Source organism: Dinoponera quadriceps, unplaced genomic scaffold (genome assembly GCF_001313825.1).
Source record: "Dinoponera quadriceps isolate SergipeBrazil2010 unplaced genomic scaffold, ASM131382v1 scaffold1352, whole genome shotgun sequence".
Lineage (NCBI taxonomy): Eukaryota > Metazoa > Arthropoda > Insecta > Hymenoptera > Formicidae > Dinoponera > Dinoponera quadriceps.
In genome coordinates this window covers 1,051,047-1,071,982 of record NW_014555567.1, presented here as the reverse complement: position 1 = coordinate 1,071,982, position 20,936 = coordinate 1,051,047, and the positions used below count along the sequence as shown (strand labels likewise).

The 20,936-nt window shown below is 46.4% G+C and overlaps 1 protein-coding gene across 1 annotated transcript in view; it reads right to left on the bottom strand.

The window, feature by feature from the left end:
- Nucleotides 1–8,117: 8,117 nt before the first annotated feature.
- LOC106744730 (hemicentin-2-like) overlaps nt 8,118–20,936 on the bottom strand; it is a 99,777-nt gene continuing 86,958 nt past the window's right edge. The window contains exons 10-12 of the mRNA XM_014619725.1: nt 12,412–12,660; nt 10,525–10,805; nt 8,118–9,436 (exon numbers count right to left, since the gene is read on the bottom strand). Coding sequence (XP_014475211.1) covers nt 9,293–9,436; nt 10,525–10,805; nt 12,412–12,660 — 674 coding nt within the window. The 3' untranslated portion in view covers nt 8,118–9,292. The remainder of the gene's footprint in view (nt 9,437–10,524; nt 10,806–12,411; nt 12,661–20,936) is intronic.

Sequence of the window (20,936 nt, the reverse complement as noted above, 5' to 3'; positions counted from 1 at the left end):
AGACGAGCAATAAAATTTCTCCGACATCCCTTTGGCAAGTACACTTCCGTCCCTCGGCTCGACGCTCGCCCTGCCGAGCGTCACTTCAACTTTGCTCGCGAAGCGCTTCGAAAGTTCGTATCGCTTTCGACTCTCTCTCTCTCTCTCTCTCGCTCTCTTTTCCTCCATACCTCGTCACACGAAAGTTCGTTGAATTTTCGCGGGACTTTTCCACCTCCGACTCATTCTTTCCACGGCGTTTTCCTTTTTCCCCCCTTCTATTTTTTTTTTTTTTACGTGGATTTCCGCCGGTACGCGAAGGAGGCGGAACACTCGCCGATGCTCGCCCGCCACGGCGTTACTATTCGACGGGAAAGGTCGACACTCGTCGCGCATTTCCTCGCATTTAAATGGCCCGGGATATAAATATGCAACGGCGCTCGGAAATTTTATGCGGACTGCACCGGCGCCACGGCTGTTTTCGACCCAATTTTCGAGATTGATTCGAAGCAATTTTGCCGTCGATCTCTCGCGCGACACAGAATCCGATCGCAAGCGGGAGCAGAGTGCCGAGGGGATGTATCTTGCGGGATCGCGGCTGTATGCATCGCGCGAAACACCCGGCATCGTCACGATGGTCCGCGTTAATAACGGATGCCTCTGTAAAACTTTAAATTAAACGCCGCAGACGTTAGACTTTATTCGGGTGCTGCCGACTACTTCCTAAGCGGGTCGCTCCAACATATTCAGCCCTATGATGAGATACGTCGACTGCGCTGTAATCAAGCAACGTATCTCTCGCACGGAGCATTTCGGTGCAATCCATTATAACCGACATAAATTATTTAACTCAATGCATACAAATTACTTCGATGTAGCCTCTTTAATCACCTGCGGTTTGCCGAAACCGGCAGTAGGGTTCTCGCGCTAACGAACTTCGCACCTTCGCAGCGTACGAGTGTTCTCCGGTTGCGAAGACACGAATGATTCACAGGTGGCCAAGCGAACAAGCGTGAAGCGCGCCAAGATTAAGATGCTCGTCGATACGCGATGCCGAATTTAACCGTCTTCTTTCGACAGTATTTCGCGACACGACGAAGACGCTTCTCCGAATCCGCTCGCCCGAATCCGGCACACGTTTCGAGAAGCCACAGCATCGATACATAATTACGGGCGACGCGGATCAATGCGAGTAAAGCTGACACACCTATGCCCCGGCCGGGTTTACTGTCACGGCTCCGTTTCATCTTTCAGTGGAACTAGAAGCAGATATAGAAATAATAGTCGGAACTGCCGTGAGCTTTCGCGGTAGAACAATTACGTGGAAGTATGCGCAAATCGTGACACAGTGAGCCGCTTATAACCCCGCAGCCTTATATGTGCGAAGATCGCGTGATCGATTTCAATTTCAAGGACGATCACCAGTCCGGTTACGTAATCTACCAAAAAGTGGCGCGGGACACCTTTAACGCTCCTTGATCGGTAAGAAAATATATCGATCGCGCCGGGCGATTAACGGAATAGTACGTTACGTGACCCGTTTGCCCGAGGCGTATCTCGCTTGTATCAAAATATTTATGCAGGACACGTAAAATTATCAGGAAGGATGGATCAGCGCGATGAATCTACGCGGCCAGCGAGAAAAATTGATCGGGTCGCCGACCCCCAAGTGTCAGGAGGTCTCCTTAAAAAATTGCGCCCGAGAGTATCCATCGACTTTCCACACAGGTTGATATATATCGCAGGGGGTAAAAGAGGATATATATTTTTCTCAGCGACTGTGCACATACTCGTTCGCGCTCTCGTTGACGAGCTTCGAAAACCGTTAGTTATGAAGAGAAAAGAGAGAACGGGAAAAAGAACCGATACCGGGAAGCCGTTACTCGCAACTCGAAGTAGCGGAAAGGAATACCAGGTATTTGGGAACAGGCAAAGTTCTGTACACTTGAGCGCGTCACCCACGACGAAATTCATCCTCGCCTCATTTACTGTCTCGTCACGCCGCGCCGTAGCACTTGACAAAATGTAAATCCGCATCGAGCAGGCGGCGACGGCTCGCTTAAGGGTATAAAGCATGGACTCCGTGTGTACACGCTCTACATATACATGGCGGATTACGGCCGCGAACGACGTTCGCCTCGCCGTTGTTACCGCAGATTGCTACGATGCGAATGACAGTGCTTAACTTTTCGTTCGCGGAGAAACTTCAATCTAAACTTTCCCCGGCAACGTCGTACGGCGACGACGACGACGACGACGACGATGACAACGACGGTCCGAGTTCTTTCGCTCTTAAACCTAGCGGCCGTTCTCTCTCCCGTTTGGCTCGCATGACATTTTTGTCGCTTGGGATTTCCCGACGTTAGTCCACCCGGACGATTCTTCCCGCGTTGCTCCGGTAGTTTACCGCAACTTCGGACACCACTTCGGCCTCGCTTCGAGGATGCAGGAAGTGTTCGCCGGGAGAAAAAGGGATCGCCGACTGCTCGGAGCACCGCTACTACATCCAGGATGAGTTCTGGACAACGACGGCGCCAAGATGGATCGTAAAAAATGATCGTCGACGCTCGTAAAAAGGAAATCTCGCGCGTGAAGCGACGTCCAATCGGGGCGCGTGCAGCGAATCCCGTCTTTAAATGGTATTTCGACGAACCCGTCGGTAACTTTATACGGCTGACTATCGAAGAAACGTATGCAACCGACCCAATCCGCGTATCGCACACAGTCGTACGTTTTCGCGCGCAAGCTGCAAATGTCGACTCGCGATAACGCGATAAAGGAACATACCGTCGTCGTCGACGTTGTCACAGAATGCCCGTGATATAAAATTCGCCGCGAATGCGTGGGTCCATGCACATTCTTGATCCTGAGCTATGTGAAATAGCGTGCCGTCCGCTCGCGGAACGATAACAATTTATATTATCGTCGAGAGAGAGAAATTCCGATTAATCGAGACGCATAATATCCGAAAATTTATCAATTTCGCTTTCCATGCAGAATGTTAAAACAAATCTGCTCAAACTCGAGAAATCTGAATTCTCTAGGAGTTAGTTAAATCGAAAGGATTATTTTCATTATTTAAAGATATTTAAGGAAGATTATATTCCTTCATATATTGTATATATTTATTATATATATATTATTATATATAGGCGATATGATGCAGTTGGTAGTGAAAATTTGATACACATGCGATATTAATGAGGAAATTTAAATTTATCTTATTAATACCGCGTATATTCTCGGTTATTTAAATAGTTAATTATATATAATCAGAAATACCGCATACGCGCGCGAACGTGAGGCGCTTCGTTGCGCAGAAACCGAAAACGGTTATCTCTTCGGGAGGAGAGTCGTTGACAGCGCAATAACTTGTGATCGATGCGATCCTACGACAAAGTTGCATTTCGTCGATTGACCGTCGTTGTGTGCGATGTCGGTTGTGAGTGAGAGTGGTATCATGATTCTAAATCCAGGCCAAGGGGTTATGCCCCTCAAATCCGAGTCAGGCCGACTGCCAAGAATACTTCGAGAAATTTACTGCTCCGAGAATCAAGGAAGCAATAACGCTCTCCGAAATCGGAGCTACGTTTCTCGATATATCTTTAACGGTGATATCTGTTTGTGTCCGAAATACTCGGCTAACGTGGATTTAACGTTAGCGCGAGCGACCGTGGATCCGTTGGGATTTAATCAACCCGATGTACCAGCCGGCATCCTTATAAACGTATTTTATTAACGTCCTTCTGCAGCATCCTTAGCAACACATTGCTAAGAACTTGTATCCGCAACTTTACTCGTTTCCTAATATATCTCCGTATCCTCGGTATACCATCAATGTGTCCATTAAATACAATTTTAATTTCTGAGTTTCTTTCTGAGCTTTGACCAGTTATATATATATATATATATATATAAATTAATATTTTAAGATTTTTATTCTTTCTTAGAAATTTTCCAGAGAACAAAGAGAGTAAGTTTACTTATCTTTTACTTTTTCTTTTTAATTAAATAACGCTTATTCTATTTTGCAATTACGAATCTATCTTGCAATTTCTAACTCGCGGTTAATCTCGTAATTAAATAAAGTAATCACGAAAGTGTTTGTAAAAAAACTCGTGCCTTGATAGAAATGAAAGTACCAGCAGTGTGTGTGTGTGTGTGTGATTGTACACGTGTCTGCGTATGTCGTCAATTTGCTTTCATGACGCACATGCGTTACATAAAAAGAGGATTGCGGGATTATAAACGTGGATGATGAAAATTCGTGAATGGCAACGAAAACCGTATAACTTTCACTGATGAATTTTGCATAGCGGCACTAGCTCGGTTGATGGTGAAAATGCGATATATGTATAATCGACTCTTCCCCGTAATGTGTGGGGCGCATTCGCGCCGATCGATACTATCTCCTTCAAATATTTACAGACCCTGGATCATTCAGCAACTACGTTCGCGCCGCCACTTTGCAGCGATCAATCCATAATAATATACGTGGCGCTCCGGAAATCAAACTCTGACGATTAGCTTCGTTAATGATTGCGGCACGCCGAGATAATCGACAGGCGATGAATAATTTAATCGGTTATGGCTTCGCGCTGCTGCACTTAGGTCACGACTCGACCATAACGTATCGTATCGCAATTAAAATACATGCACTTTAATTCTAAAATCGATTGTACGAATAACTAGAACAGCATGAGATATGCAGACGCCACTTGACTTACTTTCGTCCGCAAATTCGTCGACTTGTTTAAAATAAATATTTTTCTCTCTTTTTTTTTCTTCTTTTTTTTAAGAAACATGAACTGACAGTTTTATTTCGAATGAGTTCCACTCTGACGAAAACTTTTAATTTGAGGATTACTCACGCAAAGTCGAATGTTGAAAAGTTAAGAAGAGAAGCGTGTCGTCCGATTAAATTTTTACTAAGGAAAAGTCGACTCTAAATTAGTCAAACGATGTGTACATAAAAGAAAGCGAGGGAAATCTGGGACATGCTGTGTATGATTAATGGCGTTACTTACCTTATATTACGCGCGCAAATTTATTTGCTAATATTTACTTTTTTGCTACAATTCTCTGACATTGTTTGCCGTTAAGATATTATATCTTGCATCTTGGTCTATCGCGAGCACTGGCGCAGAATTGCGCCAGTGCTCGTTAACACAAAGCCAATGCTTTGCTACGTTAAGTTCCAAACGTAATTTTGTCGTATTCGTCGAGTGTACGTCATTAGCCTGACGAATAGTGTCAACGACGACAAAGCTAAGCATGCGACGGCGGAGAATTACCGCGTTTTCAAAGCAATCACGTTGTCGCAGCGGCGATGCTCGTCCCATTTTCACAAATTAGCCGGTCACGATTGTCGCTTAACAATATTCTCGTTCTTACGCCCACCGTTGTTTTTCCGTTATTCTATTATTTAAGTTCGTGCGTACGCGTGTTACTTTTTCTTTTCCGAAAAGAGACAGCTCGACAATTTGTCGCGACATTATTATTAGCCGGCGTTAACTGAAGGTAAAAGCGAAGTAAGTATCGCCAACAAAGATCCCGAGCGTAATCGAGGATTAACGCTTATAACCGTTTTCCCCCGGATCGATGAAAGTGCGAGGCCTAAAATAATGCCCCGTTCTACGTGGATTTAATGGGTGGTTGATGCCGTAAGTGCAGCTCTCGTTTCGCGATATTATGGCCATAGCATGAGCTCGTCAATTATTACGCGAATGTACGCTCCCTCGATATCGGCGAACGCATGCGTTTCAAACTATTTTACATGTTCTCACACTAATGCGCAACCGAAGTGTCCCCGAAGAAACTCATCGGATCTTCCGTGCGACTGATAAAGCCACTTATTCCTTTTTTCTTCCCTTTCTTCGTTTCTTCGTTCGTTCGTACGGTCCCGGCGAGAGATCATTATTTACGGCGATAGAACGCAGAGCCGATAAGCTCGGGCATTCATAGTCTCCCAAAACCGGTAAAGTTTTTCCGAAGCGACCCAGGAAACGGCATCGTTTTGAGTATGCGCCCGCGAAAGTATGCCGGAAGATTTCCTCTTGGCGAACCGATCCGCCCGAAGTTGCCATTACCCGGCAGTTTTGCGACAGTGGGGTAGTTCGATATTTTTCAACCCTTTCGCGTAGTCTACCGATAGCTGCCTCCATTTTCCTCCGATCGGTTCGATTCAGTGCGAAAACATCTCGTATACCGGTATTTATAAACAAACTGTCGAGAAGAAAATAGAACGAAACGGAATATTTAAAAAACCCGTGAATTTTGTACACGTTAATCGTTTTTTTAACGTTTAAGACCGATATGTATCTTCCATATTCCACCGTTCGCTCTTCCTCAAGATTGGGGAAAGCAAACGGCGAGCTCGACGATCCTCTGTTAGAGGACTTCTGGACTTTGCATACTTCCGCTGTACGTAGCTACGTACCTGTTTTAAACTTAGCCGACGGAATCTTCGGCAGTGAGGGAAACGGGGTCAGCTGGGGGAGGTAACCGTGGAATCGTTTCGCGGGATTATCGTGCTGGACTTACCGCCGGAAATGATTTCCGCGGCTAATTGAGCGTGCTCGACCGCCTCGCGGCTCGATTACTTCTCAAACTTACCGTGTCGCAGTGACACGTTTTCCTCTCGCGAGAGTCGCGGGAAATTTACCGGCGACAGGCTCTATTGAAAATTCCCGCGAGTCTCGACATCTTGCCCTCGCGATATCGCGTCGTTACATGGCGAATACGTTACATATACCGCGGTAAAACGCCGGGTTACACGGTAAAAACGATGGAAATCTCTTTTTCTGCCCACGAACCAAAGAACCATTGTACATATCCTAATCGACATGCCATCTTGTTGTGAGCGAAGATTTTCGCCCGTAATTCTGAAACGTCTGGTGCAAAAGATATAAAGATGGAATAAGATATTTTGTGAGAAGAAACGGAAGGAAGCGCGAAACGAACGTTTTCTTGGTATCGTACCCCAGTTGGATTATGTATTGCGATTCAATCAGAGTATTAGTCGACTGGATATCATGAGATACGATCATTGACCGTTCCATCTGCAGGTATTGCGATATCATTCGATTATGATGCTTGGGTGAATCGTAATTATGTCCTCCACATTCGCAGCTGGAGTGGGTGACAGTCTGACGAGGGATAGGTACGACGGGGCGTTAGGAGCGGAATAGGTCGTCTTAACAGCCCTGGAGACACGGATGGCACATAGAATAATAGGTTACTCCGGCAACGTGGGTTAGTCCCTGTTAGCAAGACCGAGAATGCACAATGTATGCAAACACTGTAGCGGCCCCGTATTCTCCCGAAATGCTCGAATTACTGTTCTTCGTCCAATAGGATGCTCGCTTAGCTGTCAGGACGCTTTTGCAGCTCTCTTCGAAGCTAATGGAGAGACGCGACGATCTGTTTTCCTTAAAGCACTTCAGCCATCTCGCGGCGCGTTTATCTCGGGGAAATGGTGCGATACGTCTCGCCTGTCGCAATTTTCTTTTTGCGAAATATATCGCCTCCCCTCACACAGCCATGTCGACGCGTCTCGGCATACCGAGGCCGACACTGAATGTTGGCATTTTCTGCCGTTATTAAACGCCTCCATTTCCCGTAATTACTCGCGCTCGCTCGCTCGCTGCTATATCAAAAGTGCGATACTTACCTTGGAAAATGCAAGTTTAGAATAAAGAAGTTATCATTTTACGAAGTAATGGCCGGAAGAATCGAGCATTTCTCACACACGTGATTGTATTCTCTTCAAGTACGATATAATTGAGGTGTATTTCGCGTGATTGTATTCGACGAAAACGATAAATCGAAATGCACGGTATCGGACGATATTTATTATGTGCCGCGTTAAGTACGCGTCGCATAGCGACGTGCGCTCGTGTCGCGTTCTCACGTAAAGAAATTTCTTTCCCGTTCGAAATGGGGAGCATGAGGTATAACGGAGAAACGTAATACGAGTACACACGTTACGCGAATAAATTCGTCTCACGTACCGCAGGAATTTCGCCTCCTCGTATCGTACCGTCCCACGGTCTTAATGGAGAGGAGGCATGGAAAGGTCAAGTGGAACGACAAGCGAATGAGCTCGTTTGTGTAAAACAGATGAAACGTATTCTCTTTATTCGTATTCGTATGCCATCGAGTTTTATCTTACGCGATCGGACATATCTCGACTTAACGTGTAACGGATTGAAATTCGGACATTAGTGACTATAACTCTAGGACCAGGCTCGTGTCTATTTACAATAGATCTTTGTACAAAAACTAGTTTCATATAAACAGTAAAACCCACGTCCGTGTACCGCGTCGATGATCGGGAACGAAGACGTCGCTCCTTAAAGAGAGGATTTTCTCGGGTTTCGGCGAAAAGTCTCTCGAACGAATACGCTTTTTTTCCCTCGGGTCGTTATAAAAAATTTTGCGTACGAAAAACATGAGCAGTGATGAGCTTCGAATACGATCACATTAATATCGTTAGTATTTCGAGGATAAGGCTGGACAAGCTACTGTTCGCGAACACATGCACACACACACACACATTCCTCTCCCCCTTCTCTCCTCTTCTAACCGTATTTCCTCGCAAGAGACTGCGAGGCCGACTCGAAAGTAGTTTGTAGATTGTAAAAGTTCCAAAAGAATTTTCACGTGAGGTCCATATAAAAAGACATCTTGCGCGCGACTCTCGCGAAACCGGGAATATGGATAAAGTATAAAGCGTCGTTGAGACATCCCTTAGCTCGCGCGCTTCGACCCAGCCTCATCTCTCTCGTTATTGACATTAACTACTTAGGGGTTAGACTCTTTGTACGTACGATATACCGCTTATATCTCAGTAATGTCAGTAAAGAAATATTTCCGGACGTGTACGGGGCTTCTTCTCTAAGACTCGCGCTAACGTCGTTTATCTCGTCTCTCCTGCAAAATTATGTGCGAAAACGTGGCCACCCCTAGTGGCGACGATATCGGCGTAACGTAATATCGAGGAGGGACCGCGTTCCCGTCAATACGAACACCCCAACCAGCCTCTACGGTTTTGTACAGTAAACGTTAAGTATGTCTCTCTTTCTTTCAAACAAACACACACGCATTCTCTCTCTCTCTCTCTCCTTCTCTCATATTGGGAAGATGCTGCGTTAAACCTCGCGATCGCGTCTTGGGAATCCACGGGTCTCTCTCTGCAACGCTCCTCTCACTGTTCGCACGCTCGTTACATTTACGCGTGTAAATATAATCGTCGTCGACTATGGCGTCTCAGAAGCTTACGGGGTTGATCCCGCGGGGAATCCCTCCGAACTTATATACAACTCTCTTGTATCCGATTCGAGCGTGTGACCACTTCCGGCTGATGGAATTTGCCTTGCGCGGAGACTGATGACGAAACGGGCCTCTGCGGCATCGACGAGAGCCCTTTGCTCGTCCTTTGAAGGCTATAATATATCTGAAAGCATAAAAAATACGTCTCGACGTTTCACAAGATTGTTACATTGGTAGTTGACGAGAGGATACGTACAAGTTGTGCGATATTTCTTTTAACGAATGAAAATTATACATTACAATTATTGATACGTTTAAGAAGAGAGAGCACTGTATTACGCGCAGCAACCCAAGTACTTGAAATCTTTATCTGAGAATTTTGTCAATTATTATAAATATCATATATTATATGGAGCTGGGATTCTGATGATTTAGATACGATATGATTTAGATACAGTATTTAGATACAGTATGATTTAGACACAGTATTTGTCATGTTTGGAAAATGTATGTATGTAATGTAAAATATTTGAACTAGTATTTCACTTATTTATTTTATTTATTACTAATTATAATATCTACCAGGATGCGAGTTCAAGCTGTCCGAACTGTCGGAAGATAAACAAGGTTCTGAGATAAAGGTTTCAAGAACTTGGGTTGCGGCACCTAACAGCGCATGTCAGAATACGATTACTTTGACGGAAGAGAGCGTAAGTCGTACACGAGACGAGTAATGTGCATCAGGACTGGCCTCGTCGAATTATTGAGAAAACTTCAACGTAATTAAACTTACGAAAGCGCAGATAACTCAAAGGTCTGCTTAAAAGGGAAAAGTTAAAGTGGGAGACTGCCGCATATTGAGGCAAACGTTCCTCTTGCCGACTGGCTTTCCATCGCTTCGGTCGAAGCTCCTAATATTTAAAACAACCCCTCCGATTTAACCCCCGCGAAAGTTAGAAGGGGCCGGTATTACGACGAAAACGGTCGTCGAATTGGGTATTACGGGGTCAAAAATGCTTTACCCATTCAACGCGATTAAAGACGTAATTCCATCGTACTTTCGGTTTTTTTCTTTCTTTCTGTCTCCTTTCCAACTTGAATTATTCCACGTTTGCGAAGGCTAACGATAGAATACTAAACAAACACCGTGGAAAAATTGCTTACTAATTTTCTCCTCGACGAGAAAATTATACGTTACAATAATTCAGTCAATCAAGCAGCGGTAAGGCTGAGCAACAAATCGGGCGCAATGTTTTGGCAGAATTCACTTACGTTTTGGTTGTTGCGCTGATTGTACGCGTCCATCGCCATCTGCTTGAAATCTGCCATCGTGGGCGGATGATTGTAAGTGCTCTGCTGAGACACGTGATTCTGCGAGTAATTAATGGTAGGCGTTGGCAAGCAGTCAGTCAGCATCGGATCCGGGGGCAAGTCCAGACCGTGCTGAACGATTGGCCTCTTCTCCGGCGAGGTGTCCTCGTCGGTGGCGCGATCTTTCTTCCGCCGTTGTGGCGGTGTCTTGTAGACAGGAGTGTACGTTAGGGGTCTTCTTTCTACGAACAGATTTGAGGAAGCCATGCAGAACTAGACGGCTAAGCCGCTTAGTCGATTAAATCAAGGCAAGGCAGGCTATTTTATAAATACCACCCTCTCTCTCTCGTGAACGCGACAAACATAAGTTCCGTGTCCGATTCGTCGCTTTGTGTCGCATCGTGTTTTTCATTACGACGTGAAAAGCGAGATTCACGTCGCGAGGATTTGTCCGCTCCCGCTCTCTATTGGCAAGATTTTTTCATTTGCAAAAATTGCGAAATCTACGCAGGACGTCTCTCGATTTTTAAGTATCTCGATCTATCTCCATATATTCCGACATTATTATTATTATTATTTCGCGCAGCTCATTCGTCGACGTAGCTCGTATTAATATTGCAAATGGAAATGTATTTTCATGGAAAAGATAACGTTGAAATGAATTTAAATGAGAAGTTTGTTTCATGGGGACTTGCTGGTTACAAGTACGAAAGCTAACGTGTTTGTTATTATACTCGACGCGCTTGGGAAATGATATCCAGATTAGAGTTTTATTATATTCGCTTTCACACGCGGATTTAAAGCACGTGGTGTTGTCCCAGAAATACATTCTCGCTGTATCTGCGACATTTTGCGCGGATCTTAATTCGTCATACCAGCCAGTGTTTAAGCGAAAAGCTCGATCGAATTATTACCGTTTGCCGCTACACCGGCACTTTAATATTTGAGGACGGTATACTTGAGGACCAAACAATGCTTCGGTAAAATGGATGAAATCAAACATCGGTAGAATACGTATTCCTGTTGCCACGTGAATTCCATCTATAGTTCAATTACATTACCATTATACATTTATGAAGATTAATGCATGTGGCTTTTGATGTATCTTGCAAGAAATCGATAGGCACTGTAATATTCATAGAGAGTCGGGAAACTTGCTCACATGTGTATATATAACACATCTAAATAGATACACGAAACTTAAAATTGAGCAACGACAAGCTTAAAGTCGGTTAATTAATATTTAATACATTATGCGCTCCTCTACCGCTCCAAGTTCCTACATTATTTATAAATCTCATGTAAAGAATGGGGGAGAGAGAGAGAGATAACTGCGGCGATCAATCTTTTTGGAAAACTTTTTGTGGTGCAATTCACTATACTTAATAATTTACGGTTACCGATTCTAAAAGAGATACGATTGTAACATTTACTCATTCTACATACAATACAACATTCAACAATTGAAAACTGCAAACACGATTTTTGTTTTTAAACAGTATCAAGCATAAAGTAAAATTGCAAGTAAAATATATAACGAACCTATCTCATCTCTCACTCTCAGTGCGTAATTATTTCATGAAAAATTAAATAAAATTTTTTTACACGCTCGTTACTTTCGTACTATCTCAAAAAAGCAAAATTGTTTTAATTCTGTCGCTAAACCACTCCCTCTCTCTCTCTCTCTCTCTCTCTCTCTCTCGCAACACATCCGAAGAAAATGCGCGCGTGCGACGACCCAGCTAAATTCTCGTCGGCGCGAAACAGAATAGCGAGTCGATGGATGTGTGCGAGGCAAGACGCGATTCGCGCGACTCTTTTTCGCGACGATCGGAATGCCGTACTCACCGTACTCGTTGGGTATGATGTCCGGATCGATGTCATCGACCGTCTGCTTGGTCTGAGGGTGCACCGGGGTGGTTGCACCTGCATTAGGCGGCTCGCACACGATGGGAGCGTGCTTTGGACTCCCGGGTCGGCCGGTGAAGTGCTTCCGGCAGAGCGCCACTACGATTACAGCTACGGCCAGGACCAAAAGGGTCGCCGTGGCTGCCAAGCCCAGCAACAACGGATTCAGCATCGATGCGTTGGTGTTGCCTGCCGCGACAGTCGATGCAAAATGCTCGATCAACTGGAACTTCTATCGATCATCCCATGTATCCCTACCCCGCGCCAACGACCCATCCCTTTCGCCCGATCCTGCATTCTGTCTAACGCGAGGTGGAAGTTCGCGCAAGTCGTAGTGAAGGAAGCACTATAAGTAACTTCTCTCTCTTTTACGTCGAGTCGCCCTCTCGTTCGTTCGTTCGTTCGTTCGTTCGTTCGTTCGCTCGCTCGCTCGCTCGCCTTTTCTCTTTTTCTCTTTCTCCCTTTCTGTGTCGCGTATCGAAGTCGTATCGACAAGAGAGAAAGAAAGAGAAGGAAACGCGACTGCTTCTCCGTACTTTTCAATTACCCTCGGATTGTGTCGCGTCGCTCGTTGATTGGCTGCAAATTCGTGAACGGAATCCGAAACACGTAATAAATGTTTTATGCGTTGCCGGCTACTCCCCTGCAGCTACTCCCGGACGAGATATTTCCAAGCGCTGGCTGTTTTGCGTCTCGCCGTGGCCTTTCCCTTTGTCTCGGTAAACGAAGGTATCAGAAAGGAGGCGATTCAGCGTTTCTCTATTACCGACGCGTGACACACCGTCCCGCACAAAGAGTACGTACAACGGTAGATCGAAAAGGGATCATTGAACGGGCACAGTACCTTGATATATATCGCAAAGCGCTGCTCTGAAAGTGGCCTGATTGCAAGAGGTAAACCCCCCTTTGTGATAGCGCCGTTCACAGTCTAGCGCGATCGTTAGAGCGTGAACCGCGCCGGGGAAAAATTATAACTGCTGCCCGATAATTTGTTGTGTCAACAGACTTAATCTCGCGCTCGTGTTGCATCGAACAATCCGATTAAAATATTTCATCTGGTTGCAACTCCGTCGGATTACTCCGGCGGAATACTACACGACGTCGCGCGCGATGCCGCGATACACCGACTATCTCCAAGACTGGAGACCGTTTTCTCGCGATTAATTGCGCGCTTCCTCGTTTCTTTTATCGATATTCCGAACGTTTCCCTTCTCGATGAGTCGCGTGATTACGCGTTCTCTAAACGTTCCTACTTTTTCGGAAGAGAACCACTTGACGTCGTGGCTTTCGAATAACGGAATAGAAGCAGTCGTGACGGTCATCTTTGCCGTATCATCGTCGTGAATTCACGTCCGTTCTATTCAGACGAGATAACGCAGATAGCGTCCCTCTGTGTGTTGATCCTCTCTCCTCCTGCCCTCCCTCTCTCCCTGTTTCTGCCACGACGGTCTCGATGACTATGGTCGGAACAAGCACATCGATATCGAGCGACCGGCTTAATAAGCAGGACAATAATTAACGAAGGTATGTCTATTATGGGGCTATTACAGTTCAACCCCTCTATATAAATGCGTACTCCCGTCGCACCGGCGCAATATGCCGCACGCATACGCGAACGTGTCTCTACTTTACCCCCGGGTTCTATTCCCGCGTTTTCTGCGTGTGTGCGTTCATTCGCGCGTGCAAACACGCGTGCGACCACCGTCTCTCGTATGTTACGTTACGTGTGCGCGCGCGCGGAACGAGCACGTGTGTACATACACGTATTTATGTGCGTATTTATATACGTATATTTATATATATATATGTATATATATCTTACCGCAAGGAGAGAATATAATTACATCAATTAGCGTACACCCTGCCGCGCGCATACACCTGTAAAACCGCCCCTACAAGGACGTCCGCGTGGAGTCCAGCTCCGGGTGGTTGTTATCACAAGCGAGCTCGCACCCCGCACCTAAATATAAACCGGTTCATATACGTGGGCGAGCTATGGGTGGTTACGTCCTATTGACCCTGTGCACTCGTACCCTTCTATGCGCCGCATAGAAGGACGTTTTGTTCGAGTTTTTCCAGCCCGGACGCGCGCTATATACCGATTCTATTATTACGAATAAGTGGTTTCCGTATAAAATTGGATTCCGGCCTCGTCCGTTCGGCGAACGCACGATATTCCGGCGTGCGATACGACGGAATTACGATGGGATATAATTCGCCAATGTAGAACGTGTCGTCGGAGAGGGAGTGCATTCGCGCGTCATGTCGTCACCGATGAAGATTCACGCGCGGAGACGCGCGCTGAGCGCATTGTAGCTTTTTTCCATGTAGCTGTATAACAGTTATCTCGATAATAGCGAGTGCTGCGAGCGCGAGTTTCGCAATTGCTGCCACGTTAGCCGCGCGGTAACTAAAGCTTAAGCGAGCGGTAATACCCGAAGCGACGAGCTTGCAGCTCGGTTAAAAACACGAAAAGGCGCCAGCGAGATGCGCCTTTTAAAGCTCGTTTAGCGCTGGAAAACCGACCGCGGCCCATTCAGGATCTCAAAGAAATGAAACGGTGTAAACGAAATCGCTTCTAGGCTACAAGTGCGAACTCCGCCTTCAGAGGCTTCGGGTTTATTGTTTGCAGTTGCAGCTGAAAGAGGCGGCGTAAATACGTTCTCTTTCAACACGGTTACCTCAATATCGTAAATTATATCCACGAATTGTCGATCTCTCTACGAAATGTTTTGCGCGTGAAAACGAGCCGCGCGAATTTCTTTGCCGCTTAATTATCGTCGTCTCTGTTTAATCGTCACGTTGTCCAGATTTTTAAAAATTTGAAATAATAAAAACCATTTAACAAATCATACTGCTTCAATCGCTTAGGAAAATAAATAACAAATGATTTCAACGAAATGAAATAACAACATAGATCGAAGTTTTATCGATTTTATCGTCGCGGATTTAATCGCGAATATGTCATTTATGTTAGCGTAGAGCGATTCCTTTCTCGCGGAATATTCATGATGAAACGATGGAAATAGTTGTACGACCGTATCGTACAAACGTACTTCTCTCACAGTTGATCTATGATACGTGTAAAGTCGTTAGAGTGATTTAAACGTGTTTCACGTATATGATTATTATACTCCGAAATCATTTGTTCTCGAAAGTAATTTTGTAACGAGATTACACATAAAGGGAAACCGTATATATTGCGCATCCGCTCGGTAAATTAATGCTTCTGTTCAAGCAAATTCTATTTTCCGTATATTACGTTCAGTTTAACGGTCGTCCCGCGCATAAATATTACACGCTGTAACGAAGCGGCGAAGGAAATCTAGGATTATTTGTCGAAATTTTACGGCATCTGTTTTTTAAGTATGAATCCGCCCAACGAAATTGCATTCAGCCGACGAACGGAACGAACAGAAATATTCCATTTTGTTGTCAAGAATGTGCATTTTTTTCAATATAATTGGTATTTAATTCGACACATATTTATGCGTTTATTGCGTGCCGTGTCACTACAGTGCGCCGCTATCGCGTTGTATCGGTATGACGGTTAAATTGAATCACGGATGGTATATATTACGCGCGATATTAGCACTCTCTCAGTTGGAATACCGATTGTTTGCCGGGAAAAAGCGCATTTGAAATTAACAAACCTGGCAATATATTCGCCAAAGGCATCGCGTGCTTACGTAAATTGCGAGCGAATAAATTCTCGTCGAAAGTCCATTATGCAAATATTATTGAGCGGGAAGATGCAACCGAGAGAGGTGCTTCTTAAGAGCTCGCTAAAAAAAAGGGAGATGAAAAGGGAGAGAGAAAGACGTGGCATGAAATTCATAAAATATATAAAATTTCGCCTCGCTCAGGCGTAACGGCCAAAGTTTGTTAATAAGAAATGGAAGATTGCTCGTTACCGGAGACGTCGGTTGTAAAATCCGCGTGGGGTTTCGGCCGATACGCGATATAACGCCTCGGAACCGATTAGACGGCTCGCGCGAAAAGGGAAAGTCATCGGGGTCGTTGATCGAAATGAGCCAATGAAACGCGCGCGCGCGCGAAACCGGGAGAGACTCCAATCTCGCGTACGAGGAAAACCAACGAGGAAAAAAACAGGCTGTCACGTTTAATCATGGTGTCGCTCCTTGGATCGGCCACCGTCGGCGCCGTTGAAATTTTTAAAAGAGCCGTAAATCCGCTGTTATCCGCAGTCCTGTAGGAGACAGAGGTAGCTGGAATTCCGGCTTGACGGGCACCCAGGGAGCATTCGTGATACTCGTTAAAGTTTGATTAGACTTTGATTGCCGGCGGAAAGCGGACCAATTTAAACTCCACCTCGCAGACTGCGAAAGCAAAAAAAAGACACGGAGGGAGGAAGAGAGAGGGAGAGAGAAAGAGAGACAGAGGGACAGACAGAGAAGGAGAGAGAGGAGGGAAGGAGTGGAACACGACATCCGGCGACCAAGTGAACGCGGGCGTTACGTCTCGGCTTTGCCGCGTTCTCTCCATGAAAGAATTTATTCGAGAGCGGCAGAGCTACCTGTCCTTCGCTTGTATGTACAGCCGACGCGCGGACAGTGTGTTTACACCGGGATATGTCCCAGACACCGGGAGTAATTAAACTTTTTCCAGTGTGAAATTGCAGGGCCGCGCCGGCGCGTTGAGTGGCGGACAGGGGAGGAGGGAGGTGCAGTTGCTCGATCGCGACGGAAAATTGTAAAAGTAGGTATAATTGCGAGGGCGAAGGAAATGGCGTCGCTCGAGTTATGTCTCTTACCGTGTCGCGCGACAAACAACGACGTTATATAGCTTTGGAAACGTTTGAGATTCAACAACGTCGCGGCGAAGATACTCGGCCGAAATATAATTGTCAATGACGCGGCAGAGAGGAGAACCGTTGATGATAATAACGAGCGAAGGAAAAGGGGGGGGGGGAAAGCGAGGCAGAGAAGCGCGCCGGAGCTTTTTGAAAAATATTTGTCCGTTTCACCGTGGGACTCGACGTAATTATTATAATGACTCGTGTCACTGCTGAAGGACAAAAGGGGAAGGATATAGAAGGGCCTACGCACGCGTGCATCTCCTGCCCGCTCGCTCGTTCGTTCGCGCGCGCGGTTGTTTGCCTTAAACAGGATTTTAATGTACTCAAGCCGCTCTTTTGCCGCGCGTCTTGTTGACTATGCACTTTGTCTTACCTGCGTAAATAAGGCAGGGGCGAACTCGACGACGCCGGGAGAACGCGTCAAGAGAGGAACTCTTTGAGCCACTCGACGTTTGTTGTGTAGCTCCCGTTAAAGCGACAGCGCTACCGGTCATTCAAAAAATCTGTCAGCGGACTGCCAGAGAAAGCAAACTCGTGCAGCGTTCTGAATGCAGGTATTATTAGCTGACATCTGAGGCTACGTGGGACTGTTCTCTCTCCGAGGGGAGATGGCTTCTCCAATTGTCTTTCAAGTATTACGACAACTTAACGCGGACCGTTTCTGCAGCAATGGCTCCATAGCAGTGCGTAATAAGAAAAAGAAAACGATCAATTCGGGAAACGTAATTTCGCAGTCCGTTATTGCGCGTCTAGCACTCTCTTGATTTAACGAAATCACACTCATGTAACTCGGTCATCGATGTATGTGTAATTTTACTGAAAGCGACAGGATTTATTATATTTACATTGTGTATGTGTATGTATGTATATGAGAGAGAGAGAAGGAGAGGGAGAGGAAAAAGACGTTATATTTTCAGCGCAGTTTACCGCACTTGAATGTGTCGTGAAACGCGAGATTTCGCGAGAAATCGCGTGCAGTCGCGTCGTGATATGTATTACGTTTACTGTCAAATTTTGTACACGTTTGCGTCATCGCGGAAACAACTTCTCCACGGGGTTGTGAAATATCACCACCAGCTATCCGTTGCATAAGCATCGACGTATTTCGGCCCGCCGCGCGGCCGTGGGATAAAGTTAATATTGACGTTCCCGTTTATCTTGCCGATGGACCTTGCATCCTCCGCGAAGATGTACGGCCTGTTGCACGTTTCGCGAAAACAATGTCAATTGCGGCACGATAAATCGCCTCGATCGGGCCGAGCGAATATCCGTTCTGGTAAAGACTTCGGGAAAAGAAGAGAGAGAGAGGGAGAGGGAGAGTGAACAAGACCTTCAGAAAATCGGGTAGCTCGCAGCGAAAGATACGCCCGGCGTGTACAGACTTCGGAAGCGGGAGGTTTCACGGAGGAAGTTTCTCGCGACCGAGTGGCGACGGGGCGCGAGCGAACTGCTTTTGAGAGAGAGAACGAGTAAAGTAATTCGTCCCAAATCGAGGCAATCCCGCGGAAACCCGAAGCCAATTCCCAAAGAATTGCATTCTGAAACCGTCCACGTGGTAGCCCCGGGGCCAGACAAAACCGACTGTGCCGAGCACGCCGGAACTCCCGTAGGGAGACCTTGAGAACCTTGAGTTAGGAGCCGATCGATCCTGGAAAGAATGATGCCCGGGATATTCGCCCGTTTCTCCCCGTCCCGTCAACGGGAGCTGTTGCAAGCGTTACCCGGTCTTCCGGATAATTACGCTCGTTCCACATCCCCGACAACATCTGTATCCACGGCCTCTCCCGGAATATCGAATATAAGCGAAGCGAACTTCATTAATACCCAACGTCCCACCGTAAAATCGTATCGCCGCGTTTATCGCCCCTACACCCTCCTTCGTTCGATATGAAACTTCCGCGATTAATTCCGGTAATCCTTTTCGGATAGTTGCGCGATTTATATGCGAATGGTGTATCCAACGGAGATATTTAAAACTCCCTTCGCAGGGAGAGGTCCTCTCTCTCTCTCTCTTCACGTCTTCGATCTCGATATCTCGTTTCTCTTCCGCTTCCTCTGTTACCCCTCTTTCTCTATCTCTGTTCTGGTGTGTCAGCGTATCGCGTTTGAAACTCCAGCGGACGAGAGGGAGGAAAAGTCTTCCGCAATTTCTCGCGAATATTTCGCAGCACCGTCGCGCATAACAGAGTCGAGAACGTGTCGCCGCGCGGGCGAGAAAGGGAACACACGCTCTACCCGCTTAATTTCCTTAATGGATCGACCGGTGCTCGTTCAATGAAAGATCACGAAATGGAGGGGACACGGTGCGGGAGACCGCTGCAGTTTTCTTCCCGCTTGTCTCAGCCACCGCGACTTGTCTTACCGCTTTTATTCCCCGTGTTCGTTTTCTTGCGCCGTCGCGGCGTGCCGCGCCGAGTTACCCGTTTTTCCCGTGTTCACGCCGGCGAGAGAAACTTCTCGACTTGAATCATATCTTCTTCTCGGCATGTCGGTATCGTTACCGACCAGCGTTTCGTTCACCCGTGGCTAGTTCTTGTTCCTTAACGGGGAGATACCCCGGGCGCGCAAAAACATTTCAACGGTAGATCCCCGCGCGAGTCGCATCGGTTACACGGTTTGTTAGAGCGAAGGAAACGGCAAAGTGTGTTCGTTTCTCGGGAACGTCATAAGTGTAAAGTGGATATTCGTCCCCTTTTATAGACGAGATCTGTATATCGAGTACGTAAGCGATACTCCCCCCTCTCTCTCTCTCTCTCTCTACTTCATCGCAAACAGTCTAACAAGATATTTTCAGATATTCCATTTTTACACATGTGAATAATGAAAGGGAGAAATTAATTAAGAAAAATATTTACGCGTTAATTGATTTATAGACCGATACGCGCGCGATGAATCGTGCTATACAAAGGAATCACTGAATACGGAATATTAGCCGGGAGTATCGGGGTGAGCAAGCGCGTTAAAAACGCGACACAAAGACTGACGATGCCTTCTGTCGCTAACGGAGCCCCGCGGCGTTTTATAGGACAATACTAGACGGGCACAATACAAAGAGCCCGCAAATTGGCTTCGATGGTTCGTAGACAGGCCGCCATTCGGGCAAATCAGCGCCGCGAGGTTACGGTCGTCAAATCAATATTTGCACCTCACCACCCTCGCGCACACACAGAGAGCCGGTGTGCAAAGTCAGGCGTGTCGGAATTAGCGAAGAAGGAAGGAAGGAGGCGGAGGGTAAAGAGGGTTGGACCCGACGGTGAAGGACGCCGAGAGGGAACGCGCGCGTACGAGAGAGGGGGAGGGGGGGGGGACGGCAGGATTACGTGGTTGGTGGCGTTGGAAATCGGTGGTAAACTGAATTAACCTTGTTGACCCGCGACCGTATGTTACCAATGACTTTCTATTACGTCGGCCGGGAGTCGCGCGAATAGAGTCCATTATAATCAAACGTCGTGCGGAAAAACGGGAAAGGAACGATCGGAGCGCCGCGTCTGGCGGGATGTGCTCACTCGTGCAAACGTGTGCGCTACTCTCCGTCTCGCTCCTCGTCGTTCGAAGCTATTGACTTCGTCCGTGCAAAAAGATGTGTCGACTTGGTCTAGCTAGAGGTAGGTAGGTAGATGGGTGGGTGGGCGGGTTGGTTGATATT